The sequence below is a fragment of the Candoia aspera genome, chromosome 1, assembly GCF_035149785.1.
Source record: "Candoia aspera isolate rCanAsp1 chromosome 1, rCanAsp1.hap2, whole genome shotgun sequence".
Taxonomy (NCBI): Eukaryota; Metazoa; Chordata; class Lepidosauria; order Squamata; family Boidae; genus Candoia; species Candoia aspera.
In genome coordinates this window covers 134,288,048-134,314,946 of record NC_086153.1, presented here as the reverse complement: position 1 = coordinate 134,314,946, position 26,899 = coordinate 134,288,048, and the positions used below count along the sequence as shown (strand labels likewise).

The 26,899-nt window shown below is 37.9% G+C and overlaps 1 protein-coding gene across 1 annotated transcript in view; it reads left to right on the top strand.

Moving 5' to 3' along the window:
• SH3YL1 (SH3 and SYLF domain containing 1) overlaps window positions 1-26,451 on the top strand; it is a 33,671-nt gene extending 7,220 nt beyond the window's left edge. The window contains exons 2-10 of the mRNA XM_063313933.1: window positions 3,418-3,528; window positions 5,715-5,828; window positions 8,807-8,871; window positions 10,760-10,872; window positions 12,560-12,688; window positions 13,418-13,583; window positions 14,484-14,535; window positions 17,089-17,145; window positions 25,652-26,451. Of these exons, the coding sequence (XP_063170003.1) occupies window positions 3,418-3,528; window positions 5,715-5,828; window positions 8,807-8,871; window positions 10,760-10,872; window positions 12,560-12,688; window positions 13,418-13,583; window positions 14,484-14,535; window positions 17,089-17,145; window positions 25,652-25,845 (1,001 nt within the window). The 3' untranslated portion in view covers window positions 25,846-26,451. The remainder of the gene's footprint in view (window positions 1-3,417; window positions 3,529-5,714; window positions 5,829-8,806; window positions 8,872-10,759; window positions 10,873-12,559; window positions 12,689-13,417; window positions 13,584-14,483; window positions 14,536-17,088; window positions 17,146-25,651) is intronic.
• The last annotated feature ends 448 nt before the right edge of the window (window positions 26,452-26,899 follow it).

Here is a 26,899-nt window from a genome sequence, read left to right as displayed (position 1 = left end):
AGCAGTTAGAGTCTATGGTCAAATATGGATGATTCCACCAAGTGCCATATTTTGAGAGAACATGTTTCTGTGGAGCCTAAGAAGTAGAAGTCATTACACATGTCCTATTCAACTGCCAGTTACATGCCTCAGCAAGGGCTCAGTACTTACAGACACTACTTGACAGAACCTTATATTGGGACTCTAAGAAAAGATTATTTTATTTCCTTCAGGGCACAAACATATATGTAGTCACTAGAACTGTTAGGTTTACAGTAAGGGCTGTCCAACAAAGAACACATTTTATAGAACACATTGGGGTTACATGCAAAGGTGATGAATTTGTCTAAACAAACACAGTTTTTGAATTTTAACATTCATCTTATTATGTATTTCTGCACTCAATTTATCTTATGTTACCTTACTCTTTTATCCTTACTTTATCTTACCTTACTATATTTTATCTATTTTCTTGCACCATGGTTTATTTTCTCTCATTGTATTTCACTTTATCTCATTTTATTGTATCTTACCATGGCTGATCCCCATCCCTTGATATGGTCAATTGATTAATCAATAAAATATCTATCTAGTACGATCGAGAAGCTTAGACTGGGTTATCAGCTTTAGTTGTCACTTTCCAACATGCCGCATTCCCTGCTGACAATAAGGACTATACCAGTTATTTTGGGCATGTTTTAGCAAGACCAGATTTACTCTAAACATTTTTGTGCCTTTCTGTGAAAACTAAGATCTCAAATCTAGAGACTGTCTTGCAAGCTGACATCCTGTTACCTGTATCCCATCTCCTAGAAAGTATATGCAGTATGTTTACCCACACTCAGGATGAAAAAGGATTAGCACTATGATGGAAGGCAAAGCTAATGTGCCAGTGAGATTTTTACAATATTTATTATTATAAATAATATATTACAGCATATATGTTCAATTTCATATAGGGCTCAGATAAATTAAAAATTCCAATATATTTATCACGATATGGCCGGATATACTAATTTGCCTGAGACTGCGTCCCACTGAACGCAGTGGAACAATTCTGGATGGATGGATGGATGGATGGATGAATGATAGTGCTCTGAGTAATGGGAATTGATATATCTTGTTAGGATAATCATAAGTTTGATACTTTTATGCTCTTGTTAATTTAACTTATTGGATACCAACTTGTAGGAGCAGTTTCGTTTATATCTTTGCTACTGTCCATGTATTGATTTTTTCTAATCATGTCTTGCACCATGTATTTGTTTAATTATGAATCATGCAGGGCAAAAATTCCTGTGAGATGACATCTCCCTCCCTCCCTCCCCTTTCTCCCCTCTATTTCTCAATTCCTCAAATCTCATACTTTCCAAAACAGTGTATTCATTCTGTACTGTAAATTAGTCTAAGTATGTGAAACTGAATAATCACACATTACCACTTTCCCTGTGTCACATACTAATTGCAAGTTCATTAAGGCAAAATCCTGGCCTTTTGTACTTGGTAAATTACTGCGTATATCCTATGCTATATAGGACAATAAAATAAGAAAATCCTCCTGAGTTATTTCTGCCCTTTTACCCTATTTTCATTTTTTATACTTGCACTCTGACTAAATATTGACGCATTAGGTGGCTGCAAGCTTCCTTACCAAATAATACTTGCAACCATTTCAGATGGGTGGGTCTTTCGAAATTGATGTTGCCCAATGTGTGATAGGACTATATTACATTTATCATTGTTTATTTTAAAGTTTTTATGTTGAATTTGTTTAACGTGAAAGTTGAACAAGTTGTGTTCAACATCATTGTGGTTTTTTAAACTAGAAACCTCTCGGAGTCATACAGTTTGGGCAGTATTTAAATGAAATAGATACATAATACACAAATACATATACATACGTGTGTGTGTGTATAATGGACAGCCCAGTTTTTAACTGTGACTATTATAAGCAAATATACATTGCAGTTCAAATGCTTATTTCTGTGTTAAGTTGTTGTTCATTAGTCACAAGTTCTTGAAAATACCATAGCAGATTCTTAAATATTTTTATGATTTAACGGGTCCATCAGAATCTACAATAGAACTTCATTTATTTCACTTAGATTAGTTTTATGAGAAAGAGGCGTCCCTTTTCAGGACAAACTCAGTGAGTGATTAGTCAGATTATTAACTGTAAGCTGACAAGGTTTTCTTAACCGTTTAAAACCTTTTCCAGCACTAAAGCATGGTTCGCTGTTCATTATCATCTTTCTTAAATTAATAGCTGTGAAGTAAGTGTTCCAAAGTCATCAACCAGTAGATTCCCTTGCTGGAACTGAACAACTGCTTTTGTATTTACTGCTACATCTTTCCCTTGATAATTGGTAGAATTAAATTGGAGCACTTATTTATTTACCTTAAGATAAACTTCAGAGATGTATGGCGGAAAACAATGTCATTTATCCCTAACTTGTCACTATAACATCAGTAAATTTTCTTCTGTTAAAATGTTATTTATTCAATTTATATAGCCACCCATCTCAAAGATACGACTTTGTGCAGCTCGTAGCAATTAAAAAACAATAGAAAACACAAAAACAATAGAAAAAAAGATTTTAAAACAAATAAAAAAAATATAAAAACCATACAACAGAATCTACAGCTGAGGTATTCTAATACCCATCAACAACAATACAGCCGCTGCACAGGCTCTACCACACTCTCAGCTCCCCATGCCCGATGGCGAAACCACATTTTCAAGGCCCTACAAGAAGCCAGTAAGGTCAGTGTAATGGTCTGTGAAAATGTCCTTGAGAGACAGGAGGAGGAGGAGGAGGAGCCAGAGACTAGCAGTGGTCAGATAAAAGGCAGCTCAGCCCACAGAAGCAATGGGGGCATGGCAAACATCTCAGAAGGGACCCTCCCTAGTTTCTTGGACTCTAAGGGCAAGGTGGGGGAGAAATGTACTTTCAGACTTGCAAGATGCTGTTACTGTAACCTTACAGTAAAGATAGTGTTAGTACTCATGGTTGGTGCTTCCTGTCTGGACAGGAAAGGCTGACAGTCAAAGCTAATCTGATCTCTGGAGGGATGATGTTCCAAGGGCTGGGAGCCATGACAGGAATGGGTCTCTTTCTGGGCTCCACCAGAAAACACTCTAGCCAACAGGACCCAGAGCGTGCCTCTCCTGCTGGACCTGATGGAATGGGTGGATGTGACTGGAAAGAGGTGGTACCTCAAACTGTTCCTGTGCCATGAAGGGCTTATGTTCTCCAGAGTTCTGCCATTATGCTGATATTGAAGGAAATTGTAATAGCATCACAGGATATGACTAAGATAGATAATTATGGTCCAAACAAGTCTTATAAGCCATTGGAAAAATGACAGATGCCTTTTGCCTCTCTGGTAGCGTTACATTATTATCATATCCTTTTATATTCTTTTTTTCTCTTCCAGTGAACAATCCTATACCTTCCAATTTGAAGTCAGAAGCAAAAAAGGCAGCTAAGATTTTAAGAGAATTTACTGAAATAACTTCCAGAAATGGTCCTGACAAAATCATACCTGGTAAAGAATGACATTTTCATTTTTATGTGTTATGGAAACCTTGTCCTATCTTGAGTTACGCTTTCCTTTTTTTAAAAAAAGTATCCCTAAAGCCTTGTCTTTGCTTGCTGAGGTTATTTGAATAATGATTCTGTAAATGCATGGATTCTGTATTTACACTGTGCCTGAAAGCACATGTTGTTACATTTTAAGATCCCTGCTTTTTAGAAAACCTAAGAGAGTGGTTGGTGTCCTAGTCAGCCAATGGCAGTGGCCCTAGATCAAGAGATTTCTTTTTCAATCACAATGTGATTTCTTTCAGGTGGATTGTAAAAGGCCAGTGAAATAATATTTTTATGGAACATATAATTAATTTCTTTCCTGCTCCATTTGCCCTTAGCAATAATGCATTCTAGAGGACCTGCTTAAAAGATAACTGCCTCACTGGCTGTCCTGAATTTGCAGCTGACATCCAGAATATTAATGATAACAGACCTCATTGTTTCTTGTTCATGAAGCAAAATTTTGTCTTAAAATATCTAAGAGAAAAAGTTCTAAACAACAACATAATATTTTTATACCATCAACTAAAACCTACAAATCAATGAACTTTAGAGTTTGCCCTTTCATGGCCTTTTCTGCTTGAAAATGTTCTAATAGAAAATTTATTACCTTTTGTCTTTTGGGGAAAATGTGCTTTTCTTTTAAAGGCTGACTTTCGAGCATGACAGTTCTGGGGACTTATTTTTTTCAGTTTTGATTCTGATTTTTGAAATAGTAGTTTCCACTTCGGTAACAAAGTTTTAGGATGGGAATTTAGAGCTAAATTGGATTCAGACTAAGCCATATAAAAGTAAACAAATAAATGACTAATAATGACATACTCTAACGAATAAGTCTTAATCCAATTCTTATTTTTTCAATTAAATCAGAATCAGGTCTCTCAGTTTCTAAAGAGCTATAATGATCAGGACAGCTCAGTGTAAACTGAAAAGGAATTATTGACTTGAGTTGACAGTTCTTTCTAAAGAGTGCTCTAACTGTTAGGGTTGTGCAGTGCCATAGCTATGAAGGCAAAATGATGATCCAGAGAATACAGGGGCACAAGAATTGCCTCTATCTGCTACTCTTGAAAAGAAATGCATGTTTTCCTGAGTTTTTGTGGCAGCTACATAATCCTGAGAGAAAAGCAGCTTTTCTCAGGCACTTTGGTAGCTGCCTAAACCAAAAGTCCTCTTGGCCTCCAGCACAATTCTTACAGAGTTGTTTTTAGCAAGATTTGTTAAGATGGATGGGATGGAGTTACAACCATTCTGAGAACTGAACTGTTTTCAATTTAGAGTCAGTTCATCCCCATGTTCCTTATGGTAGAGACTTTCTAACTCTAACAGCCTTCTAATGAAAGAGCAAAGAGGTTGGTCTCTTTGCTGCTAACAGGGAAGTTTGCAGCTGGTTGTTAGCATAATAGCTGGGTACTGTAATTGTATGTGGGAATGATCTTGGGAGGCAGGGCAATGAGACATAGCCAGGGGAACTGTCAGATAAAAGGCAGCTGAGCCTGCAGCAGGAATGTGGGTGGGGCAAGAGGCTCAGAAGAGACCCTCCCTAGTTTCTTGGGCCGTAAAAGGGGATTGGGGGAGAGAAGTACTTTCAGACTTGAAAGATTCTGTCAGTGTAACCTTGCAGTAAAGTGGAATTAGCTCATCTAGTTGTGTTTCCTATCTGGTCTACCTAGTAAGGCTGACAGGTACTGACTCTCAAATCTTTTTGCCTTTGAATCTGAAGCTCTCCATAGTCCTAGTAACTATTTTGTTTTCCCAAAAAAACAAATCAGAAGGATTTTTCTTCCTCAGAAAAAATTATAAAATGTATAATGTATGTAACAGTAGCTGTAGCATCCTCTTTTAGTTAGTACTGGAATGGATAACTCGTCAATAACCACTTTAAAATGTTATCAGTAACCCTCAGTTAGTTCTTACCAACAACAACAAAAATTGGAAGTCTGTGTCACTTTTCCCAAGTTTATTTAGCAAAGCGTTATTAAAACTTGAGGGATCGCAAAACAATTCTGTAATATAGCACGGATATTGCTCCAATCACAGAATATTCACTGGCTTCCAGCAGTGTAAGTTTATTTGCTAATATTTTATTTTTTTAAAAAATACCACTCGGTTATTTGTAATCTTTTGTTATTTTGTTATTTGCAGCCCATGTAATTGCCAAAGCAAAAGGCCTTGCAATCTTGTCTGTTATCAAGGCGGGATTTTTGGTAACAGCTCGAGGAGGCAGTGGGATTGTACTAGCTCGCCTGCCTAATGGAGGTAAATTTATGTTTTCTAGTTTAGTGCAACGAACAAACTTTAAATACATGCTTAAGTACATTAGTAGTAGCATGGGTGCATCTTCGCAACCATGTTTCCATTTACTTTCATCATGTGCCAGGCTAATGCATTTAGGTTCCTTGCTGGGCATAATTAGCTGCTTCTGATACTTGCATCCCTTCATGCATCTTTATCAGAAATACTCCTGACACAACAGTCTCTTTTGTGAACATGGAGTTTTGGGCTTAGGTGAGGGTGGGAGTTACTTTCTATTTTCTTCCATACTTAGATAGACTTTGGTTCTTCTCTTGCTCTCACTAGAACTCCACTGCATTACTCTTGTGGACTGTTTCTGCCATCTCTGTGAATTCTCCTCCTTCCAGAAAGTCTACTTCTGCACTATGTAACTGTTGTAGTGACTCTGGGTAGGTGGGCTTGTCCTCAGCTTCCACCTCGCTGCTTTGCTCAGGGCCAGCATCTGGACCTGGTTCCTTGGCTCCCCCTGCATCCCCTACAAGAATACCCCTAGTTTCCACATGAAGCTCTGGCAGTCCTTTGCAGTCAGGATCAAAAGGTCTATCTTGATTGACACTCATTCCTTTTGTCTAAGAGGAAGGGTCTCCCGTAAGTGTTCTGCTAAATCTTCCCCAAAAAGAATGACATAGGAACAATCCTCCATCACTGCAAACTCTGCTCTTCTTTCCAGACTTTCCACTGGAAAGGTAATTTAACTAGGATGGATTTTGCTTGGGCGTTGACAAACAGCATTTGCATTCATGGTGCCTTGACCAAGCGTTGGTCCTTAACCAGTTAGGCATGATAGTGAAGGTTGTGGCTCCAGGATCCCTCCAGGCCACGAGTGAATAGCCCTCCTCTGTCACATCTAATTGCCTCCTGGTAGAATAGCATATATACTAAATTAAGGAAAAACTTTCCTGTTCTTCTACTCGTGACTTAGATTCAATCTGATTTCTTTAGAACTGAAATTTATTTATTTGAGTGTATAAACTCTTTCAGCCAAATGGCATACAATGGCAACAGTTTTAACTAATGCAATAATAACAGTAATATACAATAACATATAATAACTTAAGCACAATATAAAATCACCTTCTTGTACTTTTTGCTTCTTTTTATTCAGAAGCTGAAGGGATTTCTCTTCTTTTCCCAACCCAGGCACACAACATCTCCCAGGTTCAACTTGCTTTTGCCCTTAAACATACATACACACACACACACACACATTTTTTCCTCTCCAGCTGGTGTTATGTCTCGGTGTCTACATGACAAAAGGAGCAACTCAATAGTGAAGATGTATATCCAAACAGAGGACCCAGGCTGGGCTCTCAGAGAATGTGGGGTGGGAACTTGCCTGCCCATTCACTCCAACTTCAAAACAATCAATTCATGCCTTCCAATTATGCACTAAAAAATAAATTTCAAGGAACCAAAAGAAAGGGCACACACAATATGTTTAGTTAAAATACATGTTGAACAGAATAAAATAATGAATTAAGTAATATTCTTAATTAGACATGTATTTAAAATAAAAGTGGAAAATTAAAGAATATGGCAAATCATCCCATTTGTTCTCACTGTCTAGACTGTTCATTAATATAGTCTAGAGTCCACTGTTTAGATAATGCTAACTGGATTCTAGCACTTCGATACCTCTGTATATTCCTCTCTTAATAATCAGATGAAAAAAATTAAGTTCCTTTGGTTCCACTGTGTAAAGGATCTCAAAAACAAAGCACTAAAACTTAGGCAGAACTGCCTTATTATATTATGGATGTAGCCACATTTGCAAAACCATTTGTGTTCTTGTGCTGTCAGTCACCAATAGGTAACTTCTGGCATTACTCTGAAGGAGAGTTTGCAAATGAAAGCTCTCTTTGTATTGAGTCAATATTTACTTATAAAATAAACATGGTATGTGAAATTGGGAATTAACTAAACCTCACTATATGCTGTTGAAACCATCTTGGGTTATATAATACAAATGTTTTGTAACTGAGGGTTTGCTGTTCACTCAGTTCTCATTGATGAAAGATGACTAGTTTTATGTATGTTCTCAAAATAGTTCTATCCAAGACGTCTGACAATAAACTGGACATTTGATGTCAAAAATAACTGCATGTTATTTTATATCTTGCTTGAATTTTAACAGTTTGGAATTAATACAACACAGGTGGTCCTCATTTAACAACCACTCATTTAGCAATCATTCAAAGTTACGACAGCGTTGAACAAGTACTTACAACCGGTCCTTGAAGTTCCGGCCATCGCAGCATCCTCACAGTCATGTGATCTCCAGCTGACCTTCACTGCCAGCTTCTGACAAGCAAAGTCAAGGGGGAAGCTGGCAGGAGGTTGCAAATGGAGACCATATGATGTTGCACTTAATGACATTGTGGGATTCGCTTAACAGTGGCAACCGGAAATGCTGGAACTGCCATCACTAAGCGGTGCAGTCACATGATGTCACACTTTACGACTGCATCACCTAGCAACAGAAATTCCAATCGCAGTTACCGTTGTTAACTGAGGACTACCTGTACGTGGTTACAGAAGTACCTTAACTGTTTGTAGACTTCATATTTTCTTTTAATTTATTCTTTTATTTGCAAATATAGTTCATGAAATGGTATGAAATTATTTGCAAGCAAGCTTTTAGTTAAGAAAAAATCATGACATCTTTCTCATGCCCCTAGAATGATGCCTTCCAACACATTCACCAGTGCCTTCCATATTTCCTGTACCACCAAACTTTTTTTGTTTTATGATTGACAGTGTGATGTGGCAGCCATTTTTATGAAACACATTCCCCTCCCCCATGCCCTGCAAAAGCCATAGTGCTCTGGATAGTCCCACTGGCCAGAGGAGTCATGCTCTACAAGAAACACAATTACACCTGTCACTGAGTCAACATTAAGCATTCAACATAGTCATAGCACTTTTCTTATTTACCTTTATAGGCTGGTCTGCTCCATCAGCCATAGGAATTGCTGGCCTTGGTGGTGGATTTGAAATCGGTATTGAGGTGAGTATTTAGGGTTGTGATGTTACATTGATTGGTTCTAAAAACTGACTAAAAAGATGTGTCCAGTGAATCAGACAACAGTCTGAAATATTTGGTAATGTTTTAAAAGATAGGTAATGTGTAAAACAGCAACAGTGAACCAAGTGAGAGCCATTCTATATGATGAAAGGGAAGAGTTGTCTTCTAAGAGGATTTCTGTTGTACTAGATTTATTGTGATGCAATAACAACGTTGGTGTGATTGTCTTTTCTGGAACACCATTTTTTTTTCTTTTTTACAGAGGTGATTTAAGTGATTAACTCTCAGTGTTAATAAGATCTTAGCACTATTTTTGCTTTTACATTCATTTTCTTTCCATATTTATTAACTAAGTAATATTTTCAAAACAAGCCTTAACAAAAGTAATTCTGTGGGAGTTCTACTCTGCGTTTTTATACATTATGTCCTAGAAGAATGAACAGTTACAGTGGATAGCTTGACAGACGCTTCACAGCCAGTAGTTTGTAAACTTATTTATCCAGTTAATGCAGAGTTATTGTGCTTTAAGAATTATATTCTAAGATGAAATTTAAAAAATGAATCAAAGTTTATGGATTAAAAGAAGAGCAGGCTACCTTTATATGAAGATTGATTGGCCTGGCTACAGGATCCTGAGGTTTTGGTCTGAAACAGCTGTATTGCCCACCTTTGTCTTGCAGTTGTCAATTATCATAACCAAGCAATGAACTCAAGAGAACTGGTGGGGATGACACAGCTATTCTACTGGCTGTGCTTTACCCATCCAGTCTGTCACCATTACTATTTTCTGGAAGGAAATCGATGATGTGCGTGAAGTTAGAAAGTGAAGCTTCTTGTTCTACTTATGGGAAATTTTTCGAAGTTGAGTAACCATGCCAGGGATCCATAATAGGCCAACTTTGTGGGAAATAACTGTTGACACGTGAGCCTTCAGCTATATCCCACTAAGAATGGTGTCTGCAGCTTTTTCAAACATTCATATAGTTTATAGGATTACAATACAGTTTCAGAGCAACTAATTAGTCATGTGGCAAATCCCATTTCTATCACAGATCATTATGGGCCATATGACTTCTCTGATAGAATAAATAATGAGGATTTCAACAAGGTTGCATAAACATACTTCTCAGCCTAATAGTTCTTCTCTTCTTCCCCTCCAAGATTTATGTATCTTGATTTTTTTTTTCTGCAGTTTTTTTCAGAGTCAGCCTAGTTACTTCCTTTCACTCAAAGAAATCCTACCTTTCTGTGGCAGTGTTTGGAAATTGCATTTAATTTTGTTTTGGTTGTGCCGAGGCAGGTGAAGACAACATTCAGACACGTGCGGAATGAGTGTCTACATTCCAGTTCCTACTAATGAGTTTGTTTTCTTTTACTTTACTGTGAGATGATAGCCACTTAACTTGCTTCAGTCTCTTAAATGATCTATGGAATTATCAAGCTATACTGAGGAGGAGTGCAAGAAATCTCTCTCCATCTGTCTCTCACACGTAATGGTTTTGTCACTATATTACACTAAGTTGGAGGTCATCAGTCTTACCTGGGTGCTTCACCTCTTGCCCCAGGCGCTGAGAATAATATGTCACAACTGCCGAAGTTTCATGAGATTTCAGTTCAATATCACTGAGATTTTAGCTCAAGATTGCTGAAATCTCATGAATTCTATTATCTTTGTCATTTTGTTTTTAAAAAATGGCTAGTCTTATGTGTGCCTGTAGTGTGTCTGACAAACATCCACAGGCATTATATTGTTTACCTTTGCACTAAGCCAAGATTTGTTGAACAACCCATAGTTTGCTTCTGGAAAAGACTAATATTCATTTCTGCTTTCCCCCCTCAATCTATTCCATCCCCAAACTATTGCCATAAGGTATCAGATCTTGTAATAATACTGAACCATGAAAGAGCAGTTGAAGCTTTTGCGAAAGGTGGAAATCTTACTCTGGGAGGAAATTTTACGGTGGCAATTGGGCCTTTAGGGAGGTAAGTATCATTAATATCCTGTAAAGCCAGAATGCCTGAAACTGTTTCTATGCTCCTTATTTTTTTTTCTGAAAATTGACAGTTGTATTGTTCATCTTATACTTGGAGAGGCATTCAGGCAAAACATGTAGTACCATTTTCCTGGGCCATGTACCAATTCCCAGTGCCTAAGGGAGTTCACCTGAATCAACGTTTCTCCGTGTCAAAACCTTTGCATGCAAAAGGGTACAGAATAAGGCAGTTACAGCTTTTCCAGGCATTGGACTCAAACCAGTCACTAATGACTACCTGAAGGCCCATCAGCTGCTTCTTTTCATCTGTATGCATTACTAATCTACTCCTTTCCCTTTTCCCTTTTCTTTGTCTTTTTCTTTTCTTTTCTTTTTTTTAGTTTCAGGGAAGGAAACATGAAAAGATGTACATGAACTTATTTCTTCTTCTTTTCTACAAGTTCTAGAATTGGTTATCAAACGGTAGTTCAAGGTTGTTGGGGTTTTTTTTTCAGAGCTTCTGGGGTATTTCTTTTAACAGATGATGACTGTGATATATTTTGAAAGCCCAAAGTATTTTAATAAGTGACCCAAAAGAAAGTAACTTGTGGGTAAGGGTTTTTTTGGGGTGATAATATGACTTGGATAGAATTGCACTGAGGGCAAATCTTTTGGCAATAAGAATTCTGCAAAGCACACACACGTTTGCATCACAAAGCACCTTTCTTGGAGCATTGACAAAAATTCCTTGAAAAGTTTGGTGCAGGCACTTGGAAGGCTTTCCCAGGTTGTCTGCAGGCATTTGCAGACAACAGTTCCATGGAGTGTGATGGCAACTTGGGCAAGCACTTCTGGGGACAATCCTGGATAAGTCTTTGAAGCAGCCGCTCCGAGCCTTCTAGAAGACGTGGCTCCTCCATAGTTTGAGGGAAAGCCCTTTGTCAGCACCAGCATTTTTCTCAGCCTTGTTTAATAAATATGTCAGTGTTAGTGAAGAGAGTGTTCATTTTATTTATTTCTTACTCATACTTCTACTCTGTTGCAATCAGAATGATTCTCAGTGGCCCACGACGTATGTCAAAAATGAAAACATCCACCGTTAGATTAAAACCAATCCAAATAACGATAGCAACAATAACCGCGTCAGAACCCAGAGAAAAAAATAGAAAGCTACAAGAAAACAAGAGGGCAGCAGGTGTAAATTTAAGGCAAGCCCCTCCGAAACAATTCAGTTTTTAACATTTGCTGAAAGAGCAAAGAATTATTGACTCAGGTTTTCAGTTTCATAATGGCTTTTAACTAGGGATTTTTCATTATATGTAATTATAAGACTCAATTAGGAGTCTGCTAGAAAAACAAGTCTTTCTTGAGTCAAGCTCAGTTCCAGATGACTATATTGCCATGATCATGCAGATTTCACAGTAGCAATATGGGAGTGGTTTCCTGTTGCCTTCTTTCAACTACCTAATTTAGCCTAGAGTGCTGGGATCTCCTTTGGTGTCCATCCATGCGCTAACCAGACCAGCTAAGGCTGGATAGGTGCTGTTACCTACTGGGGCAGCAGTTTATTACTGTTGGTGTAACTTTCCAGCAACCTAGTTCAGATGGGGAAAGGTGGAAGGAATTTTTAGCACTGGGCAAAGTAAAGATATTTATGAATATGCCTTTAAGCTCATAATGTTTTTCATCTTTCTTAGAAATCTAGAAGGTGATGTGGCACTGCGGAGCTCTGCTGCTGTGTATACCTATTGCAAATCTCGAGGACTATTTGCAGGAGTTTCTTTGGAAGGAACTTGCTTAATTGAAAGAAAGGAAACGAACAGCAAGTATGTTCAAATGAATAGCCCAACATACTTAGTTCAAAATTTACATCCTGTGGTGTAAAAAAGCTTAGTATAAACAAAAGTATTTTGTTTGTTTTTTTAATTTTCTCTTGAAAGTGCTGCATATGGTTTGTATAAAATAACAGGACGAAATGTTAAATTCAGTCATCAGCATCTTTAAATTGGGTTAGAGCTGGAATAGATTCAAAGTAGCTTTGCATTACGACAAGGAACATTGATAAAATAACAATTATTATCAGTTTTGAGATGTTTATTGCACACAAAACTTGTATGTAATTCAGGATGAGATGCTTTGGCTGGGAGAAGCTGCTGAAGGATTATAGATTGCAGAAAGCCTGCTTGCTGAATCTTTAAATATTGAGCGTCTTGTTTTATGTTTGCTTCTGGCATACATATACATGTTTGAAGGTTTTGTTTATGTACATTCCCCCAAGGCTTTGTGTATCTATGGGAGGAAACCCCAACTAATGTAGATCATGAATGCCTCAATATTGGAGCATCCTGAAAGGGCACGGCTCAACCCTGAACAGAACAGCGCAGCATTTTAATCCAAGTCCCACTTATCCCAACATGCACAGCTTTCTTCCTTAGTTGGCAAGCGATGAAAAAAATTAAATTGAAACAGGATACCAGGAACATGAAGTTTCTTTTCCCCTCTAACTTTGTGGACTAACACGAAGGATCTTTGTTTGTTTGTTTGTTTGTTTTTAGGTTCTATGGCCGAGATATTCGTGCCAGTGCCATTCTGTTTGGGGATATTTCTCCTCCTCTTCAGGCACAAGATCTTTATGATATCCTTGAGTCTTTTACTCTGCAATATGAAGTTCAGGAGGGGAGAAGCTATAGTAGTGCACCGGTGACAAGAGAACCAAGGAAGGTTTGCATAAACCTGCTTCATACCTGCTTAGTTCCTTCTTAAGATAGAGCAGGGGTTTTTCTGTATTTCTGACCATGTATTATTTCAGTTGAATGGGGGCAAAGAAATCCACCCCGTGCCAGTAGTACCATGACAAAGGCCCTGAAAGTGCTTTTACAGATTTATACCTGCAAATGTAAAAGAAAGCAAGGGACTTTCTTAATTAACTGCCACTTCCCCCATTCCTACACAAGGCAGCAGAGAGTTTAAATTGTTTGGCACGCAATCAAAAGCAGATCCTGGTCTATGCTATTTAGCTCTCCCAGAGAAAGTAAAGGTTTGAAAATAGGAGGTAGGCATTTTTGAATGACCAGCATATTCAATAGTGCATGGAGACAGTAAAGTTATTTCAGTGCTGTGCTCTCTGCTAGGTCCCAGCTAGTAGCCATGACTGCTCTGTTGTGCATTAACAAGGCAGCCCCATGTTGTTATGTGTTACAGTAGACTCAAAGACTTGTAACTAGTGCATGGATGAATAAGGGCAAGCTGTCTCAGTTGAGGAGGAGTTGTAGCTGACATGTGGGCATTAAATGGTGGAGAGCTTTCTTTGATATCCAGGCCTCTAGAGACAGAGACAGATATAACACTATCCATAAATGGTGAGTCTACTTTTTCAGGGAGAATTCAGACCCACGCAGAACTAGCTAATCACAGTCTTAAAAAAAAGACTCAAAGAATGTGTGTGCATCTTCTAAAGATTATTACATATCTTTCTTTTCCCTGCCTACTTAGCCCACGGTCATATTGGCTAAGAGATTATGACAGTTGTAATCCAATAGGTTTAGAGGGTACCAAGCTGGAGAAATTTTTTTTTTGCAGTATACTGAAAATAAAGGTTTTGGCTGTTTCTTTTCCTGCCAGATTAATGTAAAGCAACAGTCAAGTAGGACGTCACAGAACACTCCACCAGAAGGTACTGTATAATTTGTAATATTGATGAAAAGTGCATTTTTTCAATAGTCCCACTTCCTGCAAGGTGACATAGAAGTTTCAGCCCTTCTTTGTCCCTTTGGTAAATAGACCAATCTCCTCAGAGATGAACAAAATCAAACCTTTTTTCAATGAAAAAAAGGTAAAATGTAAAAAAAAAACCTTTTAACTCTAAATATTAAAATGCAGACATTGATGGAGAAGATCTATTACAGAGTCACCCAAATCACATAGCGGTCAACTTAATTAACAAATCCAGTCCTCCAGATAGCACTGGTCTGCTCCAAATAAAAAATTATCAGCAAATCTGTGGAGAAAGACTGTTCTCAGTATTATTACAAATCACAAATAGATTCTAAAGAAAAAAATGCTATATTTAAACCCAGTCTGAATAATAATGGCTGAAGATGTACGCAGTTCCAAGCTTTTGCAGAGAAATAAAAGCTTGAGGTTTGGCACCACATAGAAAACAGAAATCAAATCTAGTGCAACTTCCTAGCTAAACATCTTACCTATTTCTGTAGCAACAGAAGACTCCTGACAAAGATATTTCCTCTGCTTCAGTGACTTGGCCTTCCATTTTTCCTGGGAAAACTTTAATCAGAGGCTGTGGGGAAATAATTATAGTGCTATGCTTTTCTCAGCCTTCTTTCTGACTTTTGACTATTGTTTTTAAAATGACCAAACGTTTTGGGCTTCAGCAGAAGGAGGGATTGGAGTAATCTGGCTCTATGTGTGATGAAGAGCCCTGTCCACCTGCGTGGATGTGTAGCAAATGTCTGAGACAATGATATGTATTGTGACTAAGGCTACTGTCAGACAGTATAGCAGTGATTATGTTGGCAAAGGAATGCAAGAATCGTTAGCAGATAAAAGAGACATTAAATGACATCTAGAGCCAGTTTGGTGTACAGTAGTGGTTAAGGCACCAGGCTAGAAACTGAGTTTTAGTTCTGCTTAGGCATGAAGCCAGCTGGGTGACCTTGGGCCAGCCACGCGCTCTCAGCCCTAGGAAGGAGGCAATGACAAACCACTTCTGGAAAAACCTTGCCAAGAAAATTGCAAGGACTAGTCCAGACGTCGCCAGGAGTCAACACTGACTCAAAGGCATGCAAAAGGAGCGGCGGGGGGGAGACATCTCAATTCTGGGAAAGGTGGGAATGTAAGAAGGAGACTCAAAATAATCCCACCTTGATTCTGTGTGGTATAAGAGGGGGCAGAAGAAAACTGTCAGGTTTTCAAGGTTCTGTTATTGTACAGAACTGTATTGTATTATATTCTGTTACTGAGTCGAGTTCCAGTAGACCTTGTGATGTCTGACTGTCCTAACTCAAAGAGCTGATAGGCAAACACTGGTAATCAGGGTACATTCATAACAGTAACCAACAAAAGAAAAATGCAAATACGTATAACACCATTAAAAAATATCAGCAAATGACAAGCACAGCCATTTAAAAAGGGAAAAGTTGGGGCGGAGAGCCTGGAAATTATGTTATAAATGAAGCAGCTCCAAAAAGTTTACTATATTGTTTGAAAGTCTTCTTCCTTGTCCTGTGGTCAAACAAAGACTAATTAAATCCACCTTTTTCAACAGAAGGATTGTTTTCTAAAAGCAGACTTTAAGTAGTGACTGTCTTTCTACGTGCACCCTATAGGATAACAGAGGACTTTTGAATCGGTCAAGGGAATATTTATTGTAATTTTTATATTCTAATCTAAACCTATTTCAGTACTAATTTATAAGTAAAATGTCTTTCCATCAGGAGTTAAATATGTTTTAACAAACACCCTAATACTTCCTCTTCATTATTCTCTTTGTTTTCTATTTTTTAATTTAAAAAAATAGAGGAAGAGTATAAACAAAGAGAGAAACAAAGAGAGATAAAACATGTAAGATGAATAAAAGAATAAAATGCAAATAGTTACATGCAAATAAATAAGGGATCTAGAGTTTCATGGAGATTACAGTTTTCTAGTATATCGTTAATTACTTATGAATTATAAAATATATCACTTTCCAAAACTAGGAATTACTATTGAGAGTATATACTCAGCCTCATGGTAAATGCAGTATAAATCAGAAACTGAAATTATAAGCTATAATATATTGAATCAATTCTGAAAATCTCTTCATTTTTCTTATACTGCTCTAGTTGAGGGTGTGGGAGATGATTTTCTTCTTGGAACATTAAATGTTCCAACTTCACCCTCATCAGTTTTCCATTATTTATTTTAAATATTTCCAAAGACAATGTCAATTTCCTCCCAAAATTTTTTTACAGTTTGCTTTGGGAAGACATAATATGTTGTATCAAATAATAACAACCACCACACCACCACCTATTAAGACTGGGCTTTCTCTTCAATTGGTTTGTGAATTCTTTCTCATGGTGAGCTTGTATTTATTGTTTTCTCTTCGTTTTCTTAATAGTTGCTGACTGGCTTGGACCAGTAGTTCTAGCTTTGTAATAGGAAAGGAAGTAACTATCCTATAGAATGTATTAACTAATATAGTATGTTCTGAATTCTTCTGTAGCTCCAAGAACATCAAACAGACTTTATCCTGAGCTTCCCAGGAACTCTACTGCAGTGGGTGAGTGTTTATAATATTATTAGTCATAATAGTCAGTGCAAAATTATAGAACTCAGGAAATCACTTGAATAGAAGTAAATGAAGGCATCTGTGATATTGGTCACTTGTCCCCATATGAACTCAGATGGGTTCACAGAATCTGATGGCTTTATCAGAACAGTGAAATGGAGGTTGTACAGCACCACAACACTCATACAAAAGGGGTGGAATTTCTGTCACAATATTGTGATGCTTGTTTTGTCATTTGTTCTTACTTGTTCTGCCTACAGATGCCCATATATAAATTTGTTCCAGCTTGGCACTATTAGTCTACAACTAAAGTATGATTTATGAGATTGGGATATGATATTTGAGGGGAAAATTAAGCTCTTAAAAAACATACAACTTTTGGTAAGGGGCAACCTGCACAGATACACATACTGAGTACAGTTATTCAAAATCTCAGCAATTCAGGCCTGCCAGAATAGAACAAGTAGAACAAAAGAACTACTATCTATGGAGTGCTACTTTTTGGTGTTACTTTGCATGAAAACGAGATACCAATAATCCAGAGTTCTTCACAATTCTAATTTATTGTTCTTACGCTCACATAATCAAAACAGCCAAAATATTGGGCCCTGGAGTGGCAAGGCAGCCTAGTATTAAAGAAAGTTGTGTAAATTGATGCAAGCGTATTCCTTTTTTAGGAATATGCTTGCATCAGTTTGAACACAAACTTGCTCAATCCATTCTGCCCAACCATGACCTTCAAACTGGGAAGAATATGCTTGCATCAATTTACACAACTTTCTTTAATACTAGGCTGCCTTGCTTAGTAAACTCTTTTGGCCAGACTCCTCCAAATAACATAACAAGACAATAGGAGTTCCTCCACTTGTTAATTGGCTAATTGCTAGTGCAGCTACCCTTTGCAAGTGAAAATTTTCAGGATACTGCACATGTTACGCCAGGGCAGCAATAGCTGACTTAAATGCTAAATAGAATAGCAGGACTGGCCATTAATTGTCAGCCTTTTAAGTGCTGCAAAAATTCTTCAGCTCCTTCTGGATGAAACGGCCCTGTTCAAAGCTTGGCAGTGTTCTTACACTTTGTGTATTTGCAGCCAGGGGCTTGAATACGAACATTTCTTATTAGATATTACCCAGTCAGCTGATGGTGGGTTTAATTCCTTTAGGCAGAGAAAGCAAAGAACTGCCTTCTGAACTACTTTATTTTCTGTCAAACCGTGTAGAGCTACTTCTGTTCATTAACTTCACTGATTTTAAGATTCTGTCCTCATGAGCATTTTACTCCTTTGAGGAGCTTGTAGAGACTTTCTGTTTATGCTAAAACTTAAATAACTCTAGTTTAGCTTGGCTATTTGTTAGAGTCAGGATACGATAAATAGCTAGGATCTGTTTGTTTAAAGCCTGGCAAAGTCACATATAAAGGGACATAATTTTCCATAAAACAGGCTTATTATCCAAACACAACACTGAGGAGTAACTATTAGGGCTCCTTAGTTGTTGACTTGTTCTCCCAGAAGCCTAGAATGTATGTGTATATGTATAGCTACATTGAACTACATCTGAATTAACTTCTTTCATAATATCATTGAACAAGGTAGTTAAATGATAATGTTGAACTCTCATAAGAACAGACTGTATGTCTTTGAAACAGGTAAAATATTTCTGTTAATGGTTTCAGGGTAATCAGAACTGATGCTCATAAACTGGGTTCCAATATATTTGTAATCGTTTCCAGGGAACAACCTATAGTTGGTTATAAACTATAAGAGTGGCAAGCCAGATCAAGGTGACTAACGGATATTTATATCGGAAGATCTATAAGCAGAAGTATAATGTATTTAAGTTAATAACCATGCTGACAGGCAACTTTGGTGATATAAAACAACAAATCCATAGGGATTTATGACAACATAATCTATTTTTGTGATTCTCTGGTGGGACTTACAGCTAATTTTCAAGTAAAATAATCATGCATTTAGTAGAGTCTCTCTTGCTGTTTTTACTGATCTAATTCTCTTAACGCTGTTCCTGAAGCAGGAAATCACAGGAAATATTTTCTAAGATGGTTTTGTAACTGCTCTGCTAGGATAAACATTGCTGCTATCAATTCTGCAATCGTTTTGAATAAAGCATCTTTTTTGGCATGTACTGTCTTGAAATGAGCAAAAAAAAGTGCGGTGTGGAATTCTGACTGTAGCAAGGAGAAAAAACCTTGAAAAATCCATGTTCTTGTTGAGCCAGCTGATTGCAAAGGCACATAGCAACTGAGGTCAGTGCATGCTAGGACTAGAAAATTGAGGTCTTTGTTTTATGTGTATTTTGGGTCAATGCCATTGTGTTAAACTTAACTGCATAATAGGCAGGCACTGGAAGCATGTACTTTTTAGTATACTTAATTTTGCATTTCTGCACTTTTTGCAAATGAAAGAAATCCTTAGAGTATGCAATGGTATGTCAACCAATCATTGAAAATATCATTACAAAACTCTAAGTCTTTATCCAGCTTGAATTCTGAGGCAAGGAATAAAAGTTACAATACTTAAACAGTACAGAGATATAGAAAAGTTTGTAGATGCATGAATACCGGTTCCAAGGCCAATGTGGATCAATTAAGTTGTTTGTTGAAGTACCCAAAGCCTGATATGCAAGCCTTTAAGACAATCTTCTTCCTACCTGATGCTGGCTGGAGATGGTGGCCATAGTAATCTAACATACCTGAAGCCACAAGTTTGGAAAACTAGTTTAAATGTTGCCAAACTTCACAGTTTGTAGTTGGTGGAGGTAGCCTTATCTGTTATTTATGTATCTGCCTTGTTTATTTCTATTTCACAACTCCAGCTCTAATATCAGAAGTGCAACATGGGTAGCTATATTATACCAAGTCAAAACTGGTCCACTTTGTTCTGCCTTGTCTCTATTGACCAACAATGTTTTTCCAGAACTTCAGACAGGAATTTTTCCCAGCCTTACCTGAGGCCACCACAGACAGTACTTGGGACCATCTCTATAGACATAATGCCTTTTCTCTGAGCTAGAGTGCAAATATTTGAAATAACAGATTTTGGCAAGATAATTTGGGAGGAAATTAAGTCTCTGACTTGCTTATCTCCTCTGTTAAAATTAACCCATTTAAGTACGTATGTGTCTCATTCACTTATAAACAAATTGTCTACCATTGCCTCTAATTTGGCTTATAACATTGCAAGAAGCTTTTCCTAATAAAAGTATCTTGTATGTTTTACAAGATGTAGCATGGACTCTTTTTCTTTTAATGATGTTGCATGTCCAAACTTAGACACTGAAAAGAATACACTGCAGTAATTATTATTAATGTATGTTTTAATAATTTACCAGTAAAAACTAGGTAAGTGAATGTTGCTTGTTCTGCATGGGTCCTTCTGTGACAGAGCTGTGGGAAGATAAAAGCTCAAAGTAATATTTACAAACTGATATAGGTTTCATGTGCTCACAGTGAATTTTTCTGTTTGCCGTATTCTAAAGTTAGCATTTAGAACATTAGATTATAGTTTGGATTTTTTTTAAAAAATGTCTAACTGCTGCAAGAACTAAAAGTTTTGTGTCTTCTTTGTGGACGTTTATTTCATAATTAGTTACTCTTTCATTGCCACAATGAAATTATTTTGATGCTGATTTCAGCAGGTGAATATTAACTTTTCAGAAGTGAATTTTGAAATCTGGGAAACATTCAGTCTGTAGTTTCCTTTTGCAACATAATTATCCCCTGGGAGATGATCCAAGCATACTGTCATGTTCACTGTTTCAATGTGCACTGTACATCGTAACGTTTCACATGCCATGGTGCTGACGCGCATTTCTGTTTGGGAGGGAGCTGCTGTGAGACCTTGTGCCAAGCTCTGTATCTATGTTCATTACAATGGAATGTGTTTGGGTTATGTGCTCTGCTCAAGGACTTTTCCCGCGGACCATCAGAAGCCGTTAGAAGCACCTGGGATTGTGAGCCTGGGAAGATTCTACGGGGGGAGGGATCTCATCCGTACCAAGGGTTTTTAGTTTGCATTTGGCGCGCTTTTTTCATTCTCAGCTTTCTTTGTGATCCTGCATACTATTCTTTAATAAATCAGATATCTTTGTGATCCTGCTCATGAGTCTGGTGGTGTTCTAGAATAGGCAACCATTACACATACTACTAATGTTAAACTCTGACAAAAGTATGATTGAAGATTATGGCAGATGTATTATTGCAGTAGCTACAAGTATTTTCCAGTACTGACGGCAAAAAGAAAAATGGTATTTTTGTATTTAAATTGGATTAATACACATGGATATGTCAGGTCATTCTGGATAGCCATTTAAAACTTTCCCAGCATCTGTTGCATGAGAATGTAAAGAAGAGAATTGTGGCCTTAGACTTTGTCAATATACTGGGTTTAGTATAGGTCACTTCTTAGATGAAGGGGGCTTAAAAGCTGGGTTGAGAGAATATGCATGGGGTCATGCAAGGCTGAAAGTTCTGTGGCACTACACAGAAGTTATTGGACACTGCCTGGGTAATGTTGCAATACATAAAAGGAGGGCAAATATTCCTCCTAAAATCTGATAGCACGCCAAAATTTGCTGTTGTGATCACTGGCAAACAACAAATGTTTTCTGACTATTCTGCAAAATACATACACAGTAAAATATAGGCATGTCTCATTTATGAATCTGAGCTGAAAAGTGGTGTTGTAGACATTCAGTTCAAAAATTGTAATAATCTGGAAGTATTTGATATAGCAAACTCGTGCCAGTCTAGGTTAGCTGTATTTAGGTCCCTCTGGGATAGGTTCTTCAGCAAAGGATCGTTACCTTGTTGTGCTGGAGCTTGAGCACTTCAATGATGCCATGAGCTAAACCGTGAAGGGCCACCCAAGACGGGAAGGTCATGACAGAGAGGTCAGACTAAATGCGATCCCTGGGGAAGGTAATGGCAACCCACCCCAGTATTCTTGCCATGAAAACTAAATGGATCAGTACAACCAGAGATATGTCGGTATACCATGGGAAGGTGAGACCCCCAGGTCGGAAGATGGTCAAAATGCTACTGGGGAGGAACAGAGGATGAGTTCAACTAGCCCTAGACGTGATGTCGCAGCTAGCTCAAAGCCGAAAGGACGGCTAGCGGCCAACAGTGCAGGTGGTGAACAGAGAATCCGATGTTCTAAGGATCAACACACCATTGGAACCTGAAATGTAAGATCTATGAGCCAGGGCAAATTGGATGTGGTTATTGGTGAGATGTCCAGATTAAAGATAGACATTTTGGGCGTCAGTGAAAAATGGACTGGAACGGGCCACTTCACATCAAATGACCAGATCTACTACTGTGGACAAGAGGACCACAGAAGAAATGGAGTAGCCTTCATAATTAATAGTAAAGTGGCAAAAGCAGTGCTTGGATACAATCCAAAAAACGACAGAATGATCTCAATTCGAATTCAGGGCAAGCCATCTAACATCACAGTGATCCAAATATACGCCCCAACCACAAATGCTGAAGAAGCTGAAGTAGAGCAGTTCTATGAGGATCTGCAGCACCTACTGGACAACACGCCTAAAAGATGTTATTTTCATCACGGGAGACTGGAATGCTAAGGTGGGCAGTCAAATGACACCTGGAATTACAGGTAAGCATGGCCTGGGAGAACAAAACGAAGCAGGATATAGGCTGATAGAATTTTGCCAAGACAACTCACTCTGCATAACAAACACTCTCTCCCAACAACCGAAGAGATGGCTTTATACATTGGCTTCCCCAGATGGACAACACCGAAATCAGATTGACTACATCTTTTGCAGCCAAAGGTGGCGGACATCTATACAGTCGGTAAAAACAAGACCTGGAGCTGACTGTAGTTCCGATCACGAACTTCTTATTGCACAATTTAGGATCAGACTAAAGAGATTAGGAAAGATCCAGAGATCAGCTAGATATGAGCTCACTAATATTCCTAAGGAATATGCAGTGCAGGTGAAGAATCGATTTAAGGGACTGGACTTAGTAGATAGGGTCTACACAAGAATGGCCATCAGACTGGAAAAAATCAACTTATATCCCCATACCAAAAAAGGGAAACACTAAAGAATGTTCAAACTATCGAACAGTGGCACTCATTTCACATGCCACTAAGGTAATGCTCAAGATCCTGCAAGGTAGACTTCAGCAATTCATGGAGCAAGAATTGCCAGATGTACAAGCTGGGTTTAGAAAAGGCAGAGGAACTAGGGACCAAATTGCCAATATCTGCTGGATAATGGAAAAAGCCAGGGAGTTTCAGAAGAACATCTATTTCTGTCTTATTGACTATTCTAAAGCCTTTGACTGTGTGGACCATAACAAATTGTGGCAAGTTCTTAGTGGTATGGGGATACCAAGTCATCTTGTCTGCCTCCTGAAGAATCTGTATAACGACCAAATAGCAACAGTAAGAACAGACCACGGAACAACGGACTGGTTTAAGATTGGGAAAGGAGTACGGCAGGGCTGTATCCTCTCACCCTACCTGTTCAACTTGTATGCAGAACACATCATGCGACATGCTGGGTGAGGAATCCAAGGCTGGAATTAAAATCTCTGGAAGAAACATTAACAATCTCAGATATGCAGATGATACCACTTTGATGGCTGAAAGCGAAGGGGAACTGAGGAGCCTGATGATGAATGTGAAAGAAGAAAGTGCAAAAGCTGTCTTGCAGCTAAACCTCAAAAAAACCAAGATTATGGCAACCAGCTTGATTGATAACTGGTAAATAGAGGGAGAAAATGTAGAAGCAGTGAAAGACTTTGTATTTCTAGGTGTGAAGATTACTGCAGATGCTGACTGCAGTCAGGAAATCAGAAGACACTTAATCCTTGGGAGAAGAGCAATGACAAATCTCGATAAAATAGTTAAGAGCAGAGACATCACACTGACAACAAAGGTCCGCATAGTTAAAGCAATGGTGTTCCCTGTAGTAACATATGGCTGCGAGAGCTGGACCATAAGGAAGGCTGAGTGAAGGAAGATCGATGCTTTGGAACTGTGGTGTTGGAGGAAAATTCTGAGAGCACCTTGGACTGCAAGAAGATCAAACCAGTCCATCCTCCAGGAAATAAAGCCAGACTGCTCACTTGAGGGAATGATATTAAAGGCAAAACTGAAATACTTTGGCCACATAATGGGAAGACAGGACACCCTGGAGAAGATGCTGATGCTAGGGAGAGTGGAGGCCAAAAGGAAGAGGGGCCGACCAAGGGCAAGATGGATAGATGATATTCTAGAGGTGACGGACTCGTCCCTGGGGGAGCTGGGGGGTGTCAATGACTGACAGGAAGCTCTGGCATGGGCTGGTCCATGAAGTCACGAAGAGTCGGAAGCGACTAAATGAATAAACAACAACAACTGGGATAGGTTAATTATGATGCTGTTTCCTCTGAAATCGCTGAGACAAGCAGCAACCTAGTCTAGATCAAGTCCAGTGATCAAAGCTGTATAAATAAAGTATTTAGCACATTTCAAGTTTAGCTTTACCTTGAGAAATTGGTCAGAGGTGCCTTCTTTCAGCTGATATTTACTCGTTTCCGTACCACTTTTTTTTTTATTCTAAAGGTTATTGTGTAGCAATAATACTAATAACAGAATGAAAAAGACTAGGTTAACAAGGTTAACCTAGCCGATTTAGCTGTTTCCCATTCAGCTGTTTTGATTTAGCCCTAAGTTTCACTACAATCTCTTCAAGTATTCTTACCAATCTATAAGGACTCTGAACGAGCAACACTGGTTATATCATATTTGTTCTCCTCCTTAGGGGCTTTTTAATGGTCATGGTGGGCTAGGATGGAAATAGCAACAGTAACTTATACAGACCATTAGGCTGATCCAGTCACGCTCTTCCACATTCTTTAAGACAATAAAAGAGCCTCATTAATTCTCAGGCACTTCAGATCTTATGGGGAGGTCCTATTGGAACATCTTAATTTTTCCAAAACATACTCCCCCATCTGTCTTTTTAATGGATTAGCTTTATTTTGTAAAATTGCATTTTGACTGTGATACCCCATCATAATTTCAGGAGAAGCAGAATGCAATTCTTAAATAATAATTTTTCTCATAGCAAACATGTTGATTTCCAAATGTTTCTGAATATGGAAAATGTGAGAGCTATGCTGGCATAATGAAAGGTTCATCTTGCCCAATGTTCAGTTCCCAGCTCTGCAGAATCCACTAGTAGGTGTGAAGAGACCTTGCTCTCTCCTTGCACCATTTCAAAGGCATTTGGTCTTTAAGAAAATAAAGTTAAGGAAGATGAATGTGATTTCCTGACCAAGAATTTATTATTATTTTTTTTTTTAACCTATGCTGTCTATTTCTTGCCACTCTAGGCAGCTCCACAGATGTTTACATAGGCATCTGAAGTTTCTGGATTGTGAAATTAGCTATTCCTGGTAAAATACAACAAAGCTAACTTTGTACAAAGCTAACTCTCTCTCTTTCTTTCAGAAAACTCCAAGTTCAATCCTACAATTGTGACAGCAATATATCCGTTTGAAGGACAGCAGCCAGGTGACTTGACTTTTAACACTGGAGACAAAATCAAGGTCACAACAAAAACAGATTCCCAATTTGATTGGTGGGAAGGAAGTTTACATGGCAGGACTGGCATTTTTCCTGCTAATTACGTAACAATTAACTAAACTATTTACTGAAAATGGCCTTACCCTTTTGATTATTAACCTTTTCTTAAGTAAACATAAGACTGATCATTTTATATTTGTTTTGATTCAGTTGTATGTGGGCTACTGTAAGGAAGATCCATTAAAGCACTATTTTCATGGTCTTAACTTCCATTACAGCCCTATATTTTATGGAAAGAGATTGTAGAGAACAGGAAAGTCACATATGTCTCCTACGTTCAGTTTTCCATTTTAGAGCTAGAGATGGGCTGGACAGGGGATGTGGAAACACAGATGGATTCTTCATTTCTTATCGTATTCTTCTGCTCTGTTTCATGCTGATGTTGGCAGAGGAAATAAAGTCTCTACTGAGCTCTGTAAGGGTTCTTCTATTTATGGGAATCAGGCTTAAGTTTTATTGGATCACTCACTATATTTTTCCAGCTTTTTTTAAAAAATACATTCAAAATAATATTTTCATAAATTTTAATTTCTTTCTATAACATACTTGAGCAAAGCACAGAACTAATTGGATTGAACAGCATGACAGATGCTGAATTTAATATGTTGTGTGTTTAACATGCTTCATTACTAATTCAAAATAAAATCTTAAATTATTTTTGCCAAGTGTCTTCTGTATTTTTTCTGAACAAAAGTATGTTTCCATATTGTACACAATGTTTAAGCATGTAAATGTCATTTCTTTTTATTTTGTTTTAATTGCTGTTTGTATTTCTTGTATTTAAGCTAATAAAATCATAATGAATAAAAGAAGAATTGAGATATACTATATTATATTGTCATATGTAGTGACATGTCTCAACCATTTGCACTGATCTCAATCCATATGCCTTTCCCTGAGCATTTCCCATAAGAACACACTGGTTCTCTGCTAAGCTCCAAGACCTGTCATTTAGCTGTTCCCCATGATGTGTAGGCCTAAACTTCATTATTTGTTTTATGTAAAATGTGTTGCCTGTTTTTTTAATTAAAATACAAAGCAGGAATGCAAAACTGGCCAAAGGCATACAAGATTGCATACAATAAAAGGCAAGAGAAACAAAGGACACAGCAG